This window comes from Cynocephalus volans, chromosome 2 (genome assembly GCF_027409185.1).
Source record: "Cynocephalus volans isolate mCynVol1 chromosome 2, mCynVol1.pri, whole genome shotgun sequence".
NCBI classification, from domain to species: domain Eukaryota; kingdom Metazoa; phylum Chordata; class Mammalia; order Dermoptera; family Cynocephalidae; genus Cynocephalus; species Cynocephalus volans.
In genome coordinates this window covers 34,184,320-34,198,772 of record NC_084461.1, presented here as the reverse complement: position 1 = coordinate 34,198,772, position 14,453 = coordinate 34,184,320, and the positions used below count along the sequence as shown (strand labels likewise).

The following is a 14,453-nucleotide window of genomic DNA, read 5'->3' as shown; positions in this document are numbered from 1 at the left end:
TTGTGGCTCTGGGAACAAAGACCAGCCAGAATTAATGAAGTTGTGTGACAAACCTGAGATAAGCCACTCTGTCCTAAGTTTCTTGCTCATATCACAGGTAGTTCATTTTATATATATATATACATATATGTGTATACACACACACACACACACACACACACACACGTCCCTCTGGATCAGTCTAGCACATGGTCACAGAATTTCGGAAGGAGCTGGAGAAGACTCTTCCTCTAGTTTCTTCATCCTCCTGATGAATTTCAGTTGTTCGACGTCACACTGCCAGACAGTGTGCCAGGCAGAACTAGACAAACCCAGTCCTCCTAATTCCAACAACAGCACTCTTTCTTGTTTATTCTTAGAACAGACTGTTAGCTTTAAAGGGCTGCTATAGAGGAATGCATTAGGCTCAAATAAGCTTTTCCCTTTTGGGTTGAAAGTTACATGAAATAACCCTGTCCCTGTGATGAGTCACAGAAGCTAAAGGGTTAGCTGTTACATGACTTGTAGTCCTCTCCACATAAATGGGAGATTTTGTAATATATGCCTGAACTCTGAGGGCTTTTTCTGTCTCTAAAACAACACAATCAACACCACATGAGAGTAGAAGAGAAATGTATTATTGAAAGGCATGCTAACAACTTACGGGTGATGATGTAGTCCTGGGTTAGAGTCTCAGCTTGTTTCGCCTTCCGCTGGGTTTTAACCACGCATAATTTTGCTCCTCTGAGGGGGATAAAAGCAAATTATTTTCTTGATTTGGTTTCAGAAACAGAAAGTCTACGTGGAAAGCATTAGATACTTTCAGGAACACATTCTATGCACTAAATCTTGTCAGGTCCTTGTCTTTCTGAGGGATGGCAACAGATGGGATCTTAATGATAAAGGATTATTAAACTTATGGAAAAGCAAGTCTGTCAGTCAGTGGTTACTCAAAAGGGTTGGAGAGGTAACAGGGCAACAGAACACAAGTAAAAAAAAAATATATATATATATATATATATATAGAGAGAGAGAGAGAGAGAGAGAGAGAAATAACTTAAGATTTTAAGATCTTAAAGAAATAGTAATAAAACTAACCATCCTTTTCCCCCCCCAAAGGTCATAGGGTTCAAATTTCAAATTTTAGTTTACGTCCCATATGAAAGCAATCTGGGTGGTCTATACCCCGAGAGGCATATGTCCACATCTCAGATACAAGAGTATAAGTGTCTGAAACCGAGTCATCTTGGCAGGGTTACCAAGGGGCTACAGCCCAAGAATGTGTGGGATTAACCAAAAGTGTGCTTAGAACATTTCACTGCTGCTTAGCAATACTGAGCTATTCTTTTCAAGAGAAGAAAATAAAAACAAGCAAATTTCTTGGAGAAAAGATTCCAAAGAGAGTGCCTTCTAATAGAGAATGGCTTTCCTTCAGAAAGGATACGGAGGGCCGAGCCTGTGGCGCACTTGGTAGAGTGCTGCGCTGGCAGCGCGGCGACGCTCCCGCCGCGGGTTCGGATCCTATATAGGACTGACCAGTGCACTCACTGGCTGAGTGCCGGTCACGAAAAAACGACAAAAAAAAAAAAAAAAAGAAAGGATACGGAACCTCAAAACAGGTTTATACGGGTCTCCAGTGAATTTTTCATGTGAATTTTAATACTAGCTATCCAACACTCACTCTAAAGAAAGAGCTAATCAGTCATTGTAATTTAAGGGAGAGAAACAAAACCATTCTTTTTTGGGTGGTAACACATGTGCACCTTTCTGCCCAAGGGAAATGGAAATAACCAAAGGACTGACAGAGCCTCTAGTGATTTCCAGACCTGTGAAATACATTGGTATGCCTAAGTTTGACATTTGGGGTGGGCATAAGGGTTGAGGGGGAAAGAATTTGTGCTGTCCCTTTCTGCTGGCAGAGAATAACCTTGCTCAGCATCCAAACTAATCACTGTTAAAAGCCAGAGAAAAAGGTAACAAAATGGACAAGCCATTTACATTTCCTATAAGTGGTTAATTCCCTGCTTTGTTAATCCCTGACATGCATCACTGCTAATGCCACTGTCCGGGGTAGTATACAAAGTGGGCAGGACTTTTTTCCCCATTGCACTCAGCATTTCAGCTAAAGAACTGCAAATCCCCAGGAAACTTTCACTTCGAATCCAGTATGGATCAAGGGCGATATCCAAATCCTCTTTAAAGCACAATACTAGGAGTTTGAGGCTTTACTCTGTGCCAGCTACATTTTCTAAAAGGGTGGCTCCCCATCAAAGGGGGAAAATAAATAAAAGCAGGGGTGAAAAAAAGCCCCTTCCCCCCAGTTGTTGTCATTCATCTAAAACAGGCAATACTTATGAAATACCTCTGACTCTTGTTGGGGTCATAATAGACTTTAGCCAATCCGTTTCCAGTTCCAACCATGATCTGGTTCAGCTTTGGATGCCACAGGCAGCGGACAACACTCTGAAAAGGAAATGCATGGTGGTCAACTAAAGATAAATAAAAAGGTTTAAAAAAAAATCCTGCTGGTACCTTGATGGCTAGTTTACTAAATCAAATAAGATCCTGATGGTTAACTGTAACTTTTAAGACCTAGACCAGAAAGTGCTCCTGAGGTTAAGTTCCATTCCATCACTTATTTTATGTGTGATACCCTATAAAAATAAAGAAGATGTTCCCTCCCTGACATTATCTCCCTTTCCTGACATCCTTGAAACCACAAAGTTAGGTTTCCCAGCTCCATTACCACGTGAGGCTGGCATCATGGAATGCCATATCCACATAACTCAGTTATGCTTCCTCCTGAAACAGATTTAGATCTCAGTGTTTCATGCTTTTATACACACAATATGTCCCTCTGGACAGCAGATTGGGGCCAGGTGGCTATTGTTTTTAGTTCACAAAGATCCAAATCTCATAAAGCTTTTTCAGAAACAACACATATTCGCAGGCATTTAATAATCTCTATCTAGGAGATAAAACAGCAGGACAATAGAAGTGAAACAGATACAAAATACAAAGACTTGACATTAACCTGACTGAAAAGCTGTTAAAGTGAAGGTTCACTGGAAGTTATGATCCCCTGAATTTATTACTGGTGAAGAAAATAAGTAGTGATCTGGGGTTAAAAAAGAACCACTAGCTCTACTACAATCCATTTTTAATTTTTTTCTGCAGTCAGAAGGCAGAAGTGGGAGGGATGGAATGGATAGAATTAAAGGGAAAAAAGATGAGGCTAATGTTGGTAGGCAGAAACACCACGTACTAGGTTCTGCAGAACTCACTCTGATAGAGTAAGAAATGAATATAAGCATTAATTCAATATTTATTAATAACCTATCTATCAATCACCTGCCCAGCTATGTATGGAGACTTAGGGGGGAAAGGGTACAATTAAATACTGCCATTTTACAGTTCTAACAGTAGAATGAAAACCATGAAACTTCTGTCTCTTAAATCTGCCTTCAGCTGAATTTCTTTCATTCCTCATCTCTAACCATCCCACTCTTTTGTTAAGACAGAAAATATGAGAATCTCTGAGATTCCTTTTGACAGAAATTCTAACTCCCATCTGATGAGCAAAAACTATGCCTATAGTTAAACGGCTACAAATCCTTCTCTGAGATTCCAAAGGAACTAAGGAAGAAGCTGAAGAGTCTGTAGGAATCTAATTCACCTCTGATGATAATCCACAAGAGTGGTTCTTAAGCTATGCACCACTGAAGAAGACTGAGATGTTTTACAGAGAAAATCAAATCAGAGTGGCTGCATTTTCCCTATTGGTAGGGGGCAATTAAGTTAAAAGGGCAGATTTTCACAATTTTAGGTTTTCTTTCCACAATTTTCCTTAAATCAATGGTGCCTGCTACCCAAGGTCTGCTAGCAAGATGATAAAACATATACAATAATGAGTAAATATTAATAGAAAACCTTGAAAATAGAAAATTATATTTAATTTGACAGTTTGGGTTTTTTACTTTTTAAAATTTTTTGGTTGTTGTTGATTTGTAGATATTCTCATGGAACCCACTTTATAATGCAGACATATAAAAGTCACATTTTCTCCTAATAAAAATGCCCCTGGTTGGTAAGACAGCATTAAGTATATCAATAGTTCACAGTCTGCAAAGCACAGCCTGACTTCCAGGTACTCTGCCACTGAGACTAATTTGAGAACTACGCCTAGACCACTAGAAATTTCCAGATGTTCACAGCCAGGTACATGGAAACATGAGAAGAGTCACAAACATAACTTCATAAAGTCATGTTACGTAACCCTATCCTAGAATAAGTTCATCTGAGCCAAGATTCATCTCTTTACGTCGTTGCTTAAAGGCCATTGCTACTCAGACGACCCTATTTAAAACGGTGCCCCAAAACTCACCTCATTCTGCTTTTCTTTTTCGTATAGCATGTATCACCTTTTAACATAATACATAATTTGTTTATCAATTACGCTTATTTTCTGCCTCCCCCACCAGAACATCTACTCTATGTGCAGAAAGCTCAGTCAATTTTGTTTGGCAATATATCTAGAGTGCCTAGATTAGCATTTGGTGCTCAACAAATGTTTGCTGAAGGAATGAATTAAAAACTACAGTTCACCCATGCCTAAATGGATTGTTCGCTAGGTAGAGTTAGAAACCATTATCAAGTTAAAATCATTACTCTCCATAAGGAATAATTTGATTTCTCCATATCATTGTTACACTCAGTTATACTACAAATGCAGCAGGGTTAGTTCCCCCTCAAATGTCCTAGAGAGGATGTGCATGAACAAGAGAGAAAGAAAAAGCAATGACAGAAGCTTTCGAGGGCCTTCAGAAATCTCAGCCACCCACAAATGGCCCCAGGACAATCTTAAGGACATAGTATTAGAGTTATTTCTCTTCCTTGGTTCTCTAGAGGTCTGGCTAGCAGTCTAAGATTACTGGTTCTCAAATATGTTTTCAAGTGAGCAGGGTGCAGAATTGGAAAAGATCCACAATGTAGGCCTGATAAATTCCAAGACACCCAGCCAAATAGGCAGTTTCCAGGGGCAGCAGGTTACTGTTACTCTCTCCCTGCAAGCTGAGGGTGTAAATGTTAGAGAGAGATAACTGCCCAGGCCAACAACCAATGTCTGATTGCTTTCCAGGGAGTCCAAGGACACTGCACCTTTATTCCTGTTCACCTCCTTTACCCTGCAGAGCTCTCAGACACACACACAGCAGGTCAGCATAAGCTCTCATGGAGAAGCACATTTACCCTCTACGCATGCTAAAGCAGGGAGAGGCAAATAAGAGCCCTTGAACTAAACTGTCATCCCAGAGGTCCATCCACTGTGGCGATGAGTCACCAAAGCAGCCAATGAGAGGCCTGTGGGCAGTCTGACTTAGGCTAGGGATACTAAGGCTCAATCACCCTAAGACTGGTTATTAATCAAATACTACAGAGATTCCAAAACACAGAATGAAGAAACAGAATTCAAAGTCAAAAGTGGGTGGGCCTTTTTATTTATTAATATTTATTGTGTGTGTTTAGCTAACCTTTGTAAACTTTGCAGCTAATGCGGCTCCACACTTTGTCCTGTCAAGGAAATGCATCTTATAGCAGAGAGTTGGCCATCTGCCAAACCAAACAATCCCTGAGACGGCGGCGGGGCTGGGGAGCAAGCAGAGTTGCCACGCTGCTAACTTGTCAAATATACATGCCGGGTTTTGCTTAACAACAATGGGACACGTGCCTGCTAGAAGCCTAAGGAACCATTAGGAGACAGATGAGCTATAAATACTTGGAGAGACTGCATTCAATCAACCAGCTATCCTAAACTTCCTTCATTCTTTTCTTGAAGAGGTGCTTCTCTGGCTGGGGAGCCTGACACAACCAGATCACAAATTTACTTAGCCATGGAGCAAATGAACAGGAGGGAGCACATCTGAATCAAAGGACCAGAAAGAACATCAAGACATGAGATCTACATGGATTAAAGAGAAAGATTTCACATTATATCATGTTAGCCAAATAGCAGAGGCCATTACAGTGTACAGAATTAGATTCTAAAATTAGTCTGCACATTTTAATATAATGGTTTGCTTAGTTAAATTGATAAAGTGTTTTACTCTTACACTAATCTACTTCATCTAATCAAAAAGTGTGGGCCTGCTAATGGCTTCCCTCACCTGTCAAAGCTAAACTCCATTTCAGCACAAAACTAGGTTCTTTTAAACCAAATCTAACTTTCATTTTAGCCTTATAATTTGGCAATGCAGAGTAACCATAAACTGCCCAAAAAGTACTTAGCTCTAGCAGCAGCCACTAAGGGACCATAACTGGAGTTGAAAATCATAAGCAAGATGACTAGAAGGAGATACAAGATTTTAATGTGCTCTACATAGATCATTCATCCCTAGAGAAACCAAAGAAAAAAGAGGGGGGTGGGCTGGAAAAGAAGAAAGCACTGTGTACAACTAGCAGTGTCAAGAACCCAAAGCAGGAATTTTGGGATTACCCTGTAGCAAAAGTGAGAAGGCCACAAAAAAATTCCAAATAATTTATTTCTATGGTTTTCTGGTTTACTTTAAGTGAAATCATGGAAGCAAATAAGGGGAGAAGGAGGAGGAGGAAACCAAAGAGATAAATGGATTTATATTTTAGGACAGAGAAGGAAGGAAACTATTAGGTAACTGGAACTTTATATTATTTAATGTAATTGAGTCCCCACATCAATATTACAAAATCGGTAATCTCATCCCATTTCACAGATGAAGAAACTGAGGCTGTAGGAGGGTGAGTAACTTTCCCATATAGAGGAAATGGAATTAGTGGGCAAGTTTCTCCAACTCCATTGTTCATTCCTTTATATTACTTAACCATGTAAAGCTGTATTCTGAAAGATGTGGAAAAAGGGAGGTGGGGAGATTTTTAATCATTTCCAAACCCACCTAACCCAGAAGTAGAAATCTCAGCAAATTTATATTAAAACGCAAATGGTATTACTAAAACCATAAAAGAAAAAGCCGACTAGTTCCCAGCTCACAAATGTTACTATAAAAGAAATCAATGCCTGTGCATTAGGTGTCTTAGGGGTCTGTAATGCACATATCCAAACATCACCTTTACTCTACTTTACATGCTAAAAGAAGCCCAACATCCTTCATAATTTTATACCTTAAACATGATAAAACTGAAACACCATTTCCTGATCCTTCCCAGCTGCTGACCCACACTGTAAACCAAACTCCATCTGGTCTTTTCATGTTTGGTTTTTGTCATATAGTACAAGAATGGATAAGCTAACTCAGTGACTCCTTGGGAGAACAAGCATTTTTTGGAACTTTCAAATAAAGAGCCTGACACCTGTCTCTGAAAGAGGCTGTCACACAATTCTGCAGACTTGTATAGAATGGCCTTAGAGTCACGGACATCCTCAGGACTATCCAATATATTTGAATGGCCAGGTGTGTGCCGATCCCCAAGACAAAGAATGCAAATCAAGATGTCAGCCCAAAACAAACAAAAAGAAGGCAGACAAAAACAGGAAGGTAACTTTCTTCAGATTTCCATAAGCCCAATATTTACTTCACAGAGAAAGAAAATTTGTTTTTTACATTAAAATGTTGGGCTGGGGAGGTAGAAGAGTAAGATAGGCATTGTTGCAACTCTTCCTGGCTATTTGTCCAATCCTTGTTTCCTCCACTCTCTCCTAATGAGGGTTTGCTTTTCCCAAACTTGGGATGACTCTGCAGTATTCATGCACAATGGGACATGGCCTCATCCCTCTACAATTCAGGAAGCAAACCCGGCGAATAAGCCTCAATTTCCAACAATAAGACTCCTTAACACCCACCTGATCTCCACAGAGACATCCCCTAAATGGAAAAAATTAAAGACAGACATTTTCTCTCTACTTCCTTCTAAGTGAGCACATACCTATCCTTTTTTTCTCTTCCACATTCCTCCAGCTTCAAGGAAGTTCTACCATGGGCCAGACTTGTACCAACTGTCATTTTCTGCTACAAATCTTCTACTCCCTTCCCTGTCCCAATAATTCTCCCCCAGAAAAGCCAGATAGAAGCCCTACGGTGAAAAGAAAAAATGCCATAACATTTTTATAAATGTAAAGGTTGCTGCAAAAAAACCAAGTGAGGAAAAGTGTTGCTCTGCACCTGCCATAAATATTTGGTACAGATGCATGAATTATACTTTTTAATAATTGGCATCTAATTATCAAATTAATTTCTATCAAACCCATGAAAAATTTGTTTACTAAAATCAATTCATTTACAGTCTGTGCTCTAAAATTAAGGTAACCAGTAAAGCAGCAAAAGTCTGGAAACTGGTAGTTGTCCTTGGCACCAAACGAATCACATCTGTATCTGATAATAAACTTTTCTAAAGAATTTCATCAAGAGAAAAAGTTCGCAGAAAAAATGGAAGGTCTCTTGGGTAAGAAAATTAAATACAATTTTCTTCATCTAATTTAAAACATTAAATGTTAGTTCACTCCAATCCTGTTACTTGAGAAGAATTTACAAAGACAAAATAAGTACAAATAATGACAGAAGCAAGTCTGGTAATTATTCTTATTAATGATAGTCTGGGAGCAGGAAACAAACAGGAGGATGGAAGCCGGAGTTCACAGGGTGAGAGACACAGGTGGGTGCTCATCCTGCTAGGCAAACCCCCCAGTGACCCCATACCAGAGGATCTACTTAGAAGCATCAGTTTCCCACTGCTGGGCAGAGAATGGGTTACAGGTGTGCCAAGATATGGAGCCCCTCAGCCTGCATGGGACCTGGGATGCCTGAGCCTCAGGCTAGTCATTTCCAGCAAAGAGTCGCCTCATCTGCTCATATCACATATTATAATTTCCTATGGGGACCAGGTTGTGAAAAAGCTTGGGCCACCTCTCTCAATCTAATCTACAGACCCAGGCCCCTTTACCTTTCTTCATTTATCAATGGTTAGAGATGGGTATAAAGATAATAACCATCAATCCTCTGTTTATATGAACAAAGCACAAATGTATGAAACTTATTAAATCCCTAACTGCTACATAAGGAATATGCGTGATCAGATCTTGGAAATCATCAAGTTTGTAAAACTAAAAAAAAAGGAAAAACTGAATCTTCCTCTATAGATGAACTATATAGGATATGTAAGACATTATTTATCTTAATATGATGCAGGTGAAGATGTTTTAAATATCATACTCTTTTATTTAGCCCTTTGGGGGTCTCACAACCCCTCCTCCTACAAGACTATCATCTATCACTCCACAAAGGGAAAAACATTATACTGGGATATATGTTCATTATAGACCTCTTTCTTCCCCACACTGTATATAATTGTGAACATTTGGCCAGAGTTCTGATAGAACAGCTGGAAAATTTGTTACCAAAGACCATTCATCAGATTCAGATTGGAGAGGGAAAACTGTCAGAAAACGCTACAAGACACAAAGCCCTTCACTTGGCCCATCGGTGGGACACAATGTGGTGCTGGGGTTAGACAACAGAGCACTGGTCCTTATTGTGTTATATGTTTACACATTATATAAAGAATACTGTGTCATCCTGAACATCTTTAAACATCTAAAATCTGGTTCTCTTCTTTTTATTTTTTGTATTTAACTGAGAAGTTAAACATGTTTCTCCCACAGAGTTGTATTATCTGGTGAGTGATTCTTCATCCAACTTTGCTATTTGCAGCAATCATGTCTATACAAGGAAATACAGGTAAGTTTAAATGCCTATTAAATCAAACATCAAACTCATGTGCAGAGAAGGAAAAAAAAGTCTCTATTTAATCAAGAGGGAAACACTATCTCTACTGTTTCAAAAAACTAGAAATGGGAGCAGAAAACATTTACTTGCAAATACTGACACCAATAAGTAGTGAGTGCCTTTTAATACAGCTTGTTATGGGATTAAATGACACTAGAAAATGGATAAATCATTAAACTGGACAAGCACACCTTTTGGTGCTCATTCTTTTGCTCATGAAACCTGAGACAGCACGTGACTGGCCCTTTATCTCATATTGTAACTCCCCAAATGAGATTATTGTCAAATAGATGGTTACAGGAAAAGACATCTCACTCTAGGGTTTGAATGTGGATTCCTACCGTAAACATTATTTCAAAGAAGAGGATGTTGATTTGAATCTAAATAACTGCACCCGAATTAATAGTCTACTGGTTAAAAAAAATTTTATAAAGATAAAATTGTTGTTTTAAGAAAGACTGGAGATGAGAAAAGAAACAAAGTGATAAGTACATCACTATTTGTCTTCTATTCTAAGGAAGAATTATGATTATTTATTTTTATTTTTTGGTGTCTGGCTGGTAAGGGGATTTGAACACTAGACCTTGGTGTTACAACACCATGCTCTAACCAACTGAGCTAACCGGGTAGCCCCTCAGAAAGAATAATGATTAGACTTTTGATAAAATATAGTGTCAAATTCCGACAAATAATTTTTACTTCAAAGTACACTGTATTTTACAAAATAGATCCAGGGAACCAATCACAGTCATTAATAGTACAACAACCAAAACAAATTATATTCATTAGAGTTTAAGTTACAAGCATTTTAAGCATCTGCAGAAAATTTGTTTCCTACACTGAACTCAGACCACAACTATTTTTAGTAAGTCTGAAAAAGGATCATCTATCTCAAGTTTTAAAGAAGCAGACAATTAAAACAAAATGTGCACTTCTTCCATCAAATCTAAAAGAAAATATACTTATGCTCTGAAATTCCACATTAATTTTTAAAAACTATTAACAACAAAAAACCAAGAGAAGGTGGTAGGAAATAGGCCATTACAGTAAGTCTCGATAAGAACATACCAGAATAAAATGTAATAAGAGGCAGAGCAAAATTAACATTTTCACAAAACACTTACTATGTGCCATATATTGTACTAGGCATTAGGAACATGATGTCCATACCATCCACAAGGCACCTTCTGCCTTGATGAGACCCTTACTCCAATTTGGTCACTGGAGAATTTAGAAATAGCAACAAAGAGAATATCAGAGATAACAGAAGAGTTGAGAAAATATGATACACAAGAAAACTTTTTTAAAAAAAAGAAGAAAAGAATGTTTGGTTTGCTTAGACAAGACTGAACAGTAACTTTATAATCTTCAAGGAAATAGAGGATGTTGACCAGCTGTTTTCCAACTCCATGAGGACTAGAGTAAAGGATGTGGCCTCTGAACATGACAACGTGAGGCTAAAAGTAAAGAAAAAAATGATTTGATGGGAAGGGATTTCATACACAGGAATGAACTCTTTAGGGAGGTAATAAAATCTTCTGTTACAAGTAGGTTCAACTTTTAGGTAGAAGAGTTAAGTCATAGTTCTCAGGTAGGCAAGGAGATGAACTCTGGAAAATAATACTGAGAAAAATATGCTTGATACCAGATGGCAGCTAATTAAGCAAAAGGCAGTAGCTCTGCCTGTGGCATAGTTACGGTAAGGGAACATACCACCAGAGAAAGACAGGTGACTCACCCTAGGATCAATAATATTATTTTACTTCCTACCACATGAATGTCCCTCCAAATGTGCAGCTAACTTAGAAGCTCCTCCTAGGCAAATCTGCTGTAATTTCTACTGTTTCATTTTGTGTTTTCCATCACTACGGTAATTTTTATAATTTAAAAAAGCTTCTGGTTCTGGGTAAGATAGAGGACACACTCCACTCAGTCTCTCCCTCTAAATGCAGTTATAAAACTTGGGTATAAGACACTGCATACCTACTTGAGGACTCTGAAAGTATATAGTAATAGTTGGATTTAGAAGAAGTCCAGGATTCAAAGTATCATTGACACAGAAGTGAGTTCACCATTTCGCTTACTCCAGACCTCCACCAAAACAAAAAACTATGATTAACAAAATACCAAAATACAGGATCAAACCAACTGAGTTTTCCTTTTGCCTCAGGCTCTAATACAGCTTGATGTAGCACTGTTAATGATCCCATTTTTATTTGAAATTTTGGTATTTTATTCATCATGGATTTTTTTGCATTGCTTTTAATTTTTTATAATGTTGCATTAAATTGTCATTTATCTTGATTACTGAGTTTTTTGGGCAGCTCCTTAAATTTTGAGCTTAAGGCTTAAGTGTCTCACTTGCCACAACTCTATTACACAAAAATTAACTTATAATGGGTCACAGACATAAATGTAAAAACAGAAAACTATAAAACTTTTAGAAGAAAACATAGGAGGAAATCTGTGTGTCCTGGAGTTAGTTAAGGAGTTATTGAATATGACACCAAAAGTACAATCAATAATAGAAAAAAATTGATAAATTTGACTTCATCAAAATTAAAATGTTGCTTTGTAAAAGACACTATTAAGAAAATAAAGACATGCAACAGCCTGGGAGAAAATATTTGCAAATCACATCTCCAACAAACAACTTGGTATCTACAATACAGAAAGAACTCTCAAAACTTAGCAATAAAAAAACAAACCATCTAATTTAAAAATGGGCAAAAGATTGAAGAGTCACTTTACCAAAAGGATATAATGATGGAAAATGAGCACATGCAGCTATTCAACAGCATTACCCATTAAGGAAATGCAAATTATAACTATGATGAGACACCACTCCATACCTATTAGAATAGATAAAATAAAAAATGCTGACAAACAGAGTGTTGGTAAGGATGTGGAGCAATAGGAAAACGCATACACTGTTGGTGAGAATGCAAAATGGTATGGCTACTCTGAAAGACGATTTGGCAATTTCTTATAAAAATAAACATACATTTACCACATGACCTAGCAATCCTATTCTTAGTTATTTATCCTAGAGAGATAAAAACTTACATTCATGCCAAAACCTACATATGAATGCTCAGAGAAGCTCTATCCATAATTCCCCCAAATTGTAAACATTCAAATGTCCTTTAACAGATAAACAAATTGTGGTCAAACTATACAGTAGAATACTAATCAGCAATAAAAGGTAACAAACCATTGATGCACATAACAACCTGGATTAATTTCAAAGGCATTCTGCTGAAAGAAGCCACTCTCAAAAGGTTACATGCTGTATGAGTTCATTTAATATGACATTCTTGAAAAGGCAATCCAATAGCAATGGAGAACAGATCAGTGAATGCCAGGGATTGGGAGCTGAGGGGAGGGGGGTGAGAATATGACCATAAAGGGATAGCAGAAGGAGTTTTTGGGTGGTGACGGAACTGCTCTGTATCCTGATTACATTGATGGTGGTTACATGAATCTATATGTGTTAAAAATCACAGACCAGTACACTTAGAAAAAAAGTCAATTTTATTATATAATAATTTTTTAAAAAATAAAAAAGTATCAGCACTTAACTAGTTCCTGTTATTTTCCCTACCTAAAACATTTTAAGACTTGTTAAAGCAGATATTAACAGATAAACCACCATGAAATCAGTGGTTTCTTTTCTCTCTAATCTCATGTGCCTAAAAGATGGATATTCAGCTGTATTCTTCAAATCCTGAAAGTTACTGATCTGGAACATCTGTAACATGATACCTTTAGGTGCAATGAGAACCAAGAAGTAACTTAATAAGTCTTTCTGATACCAGTGCCCCTGGACATTGTGAGGCTAGCTTAGCAGGTGACTCCAGCTGAGTTCTAGTAACTGTTTAAATTATGAGTGTATGCTGTTTGCTTCAAGAAATCCCAAGAAAGGGCTTAGTGTGTTCATGGTGGCCTCTTAATCCAAATTATAAAGGCATCAATAATGCAATGCTGTTTTTCACCATATCCTTCTGGTATCTCTTTCCTTCAGTGATTACTGAAAATCCTACCAGAGAAAGTAGTGCTGACTATTATGCTTCTTGACAGTGAAACACTGTTCTAATAGCCATGCTGTTAAGTTAGCTTTTGACCATGGAAAAGATAGTACTAGGGAAAGAAACATGTAACTGCTGTATTGACAGATTTACACTAAAACTCCATCATTTTGTACTTACTCCCAGGTTCCCTATCAAATATCTTGGAAGACCAGGAAACAAAATAGAGCTCTCATATCCTGCCTTTCTACTCTCATTGAGCAAATATGCTCCATATACCTATGTGGAGTATAGTGTCCTATCACTTGGCTGTGGGCAAATAGACATTTTTTATTAAATATAAATACATTAATCAGGCTCCCTCTAGGATCTGCATTGTTTAATTCTTCCAAGAAAGTGAATTACACTAAAATTTCATTAAGCTGATATGACTTTATTCAAAATAATACATAATTCAAAGCAACTGCTATTCCCTAGTCAACCAGCTGCCTGATTGCTCTATAATAAAAATCAGATAATGGAAAGCTAGTTAATTCAAAGCCCATTTTTTCCATCTCCTTGTGTTTCACATTAAGGAGGTTTCACTATATTTTAGAAAGCAGATAAATGCCAGATATAGTCTTTCAAGTTTATTTTCAGTTGGCATTTGTACTGCCGATAGCTGGAGTTCTCTCTGTGT

The 14,453-nt window shown here is 37.7% G+C and overlaps 1 protein-coding gene across 1 annotated transcript in view; it reads right to left on the bottom strand.

The window, feature by feature from the left end:
• Window positions 1-14,453, bottom strand: part of WDR70 (WD repeat domain 70) — a 359,712-nt gene that overhangs the window by 28,114 nt on the left and 317,145 nt on the right. The window contains exons 14-15 of the mRNA XM_063087213.1: window positions 2,342-2,442; window positions 644-723 (exon numbers count right to left, since the gene is read on the bottom strand). Coding sequence (XP_062943283.1) covers window positions 644-723; window positions 2,342-2,442 — 181 coding nt within the window. The remainder of the gene's footprint in view (window positions 1-643; window positions 724-2,341; window positions 2,443-14,453) is intronic.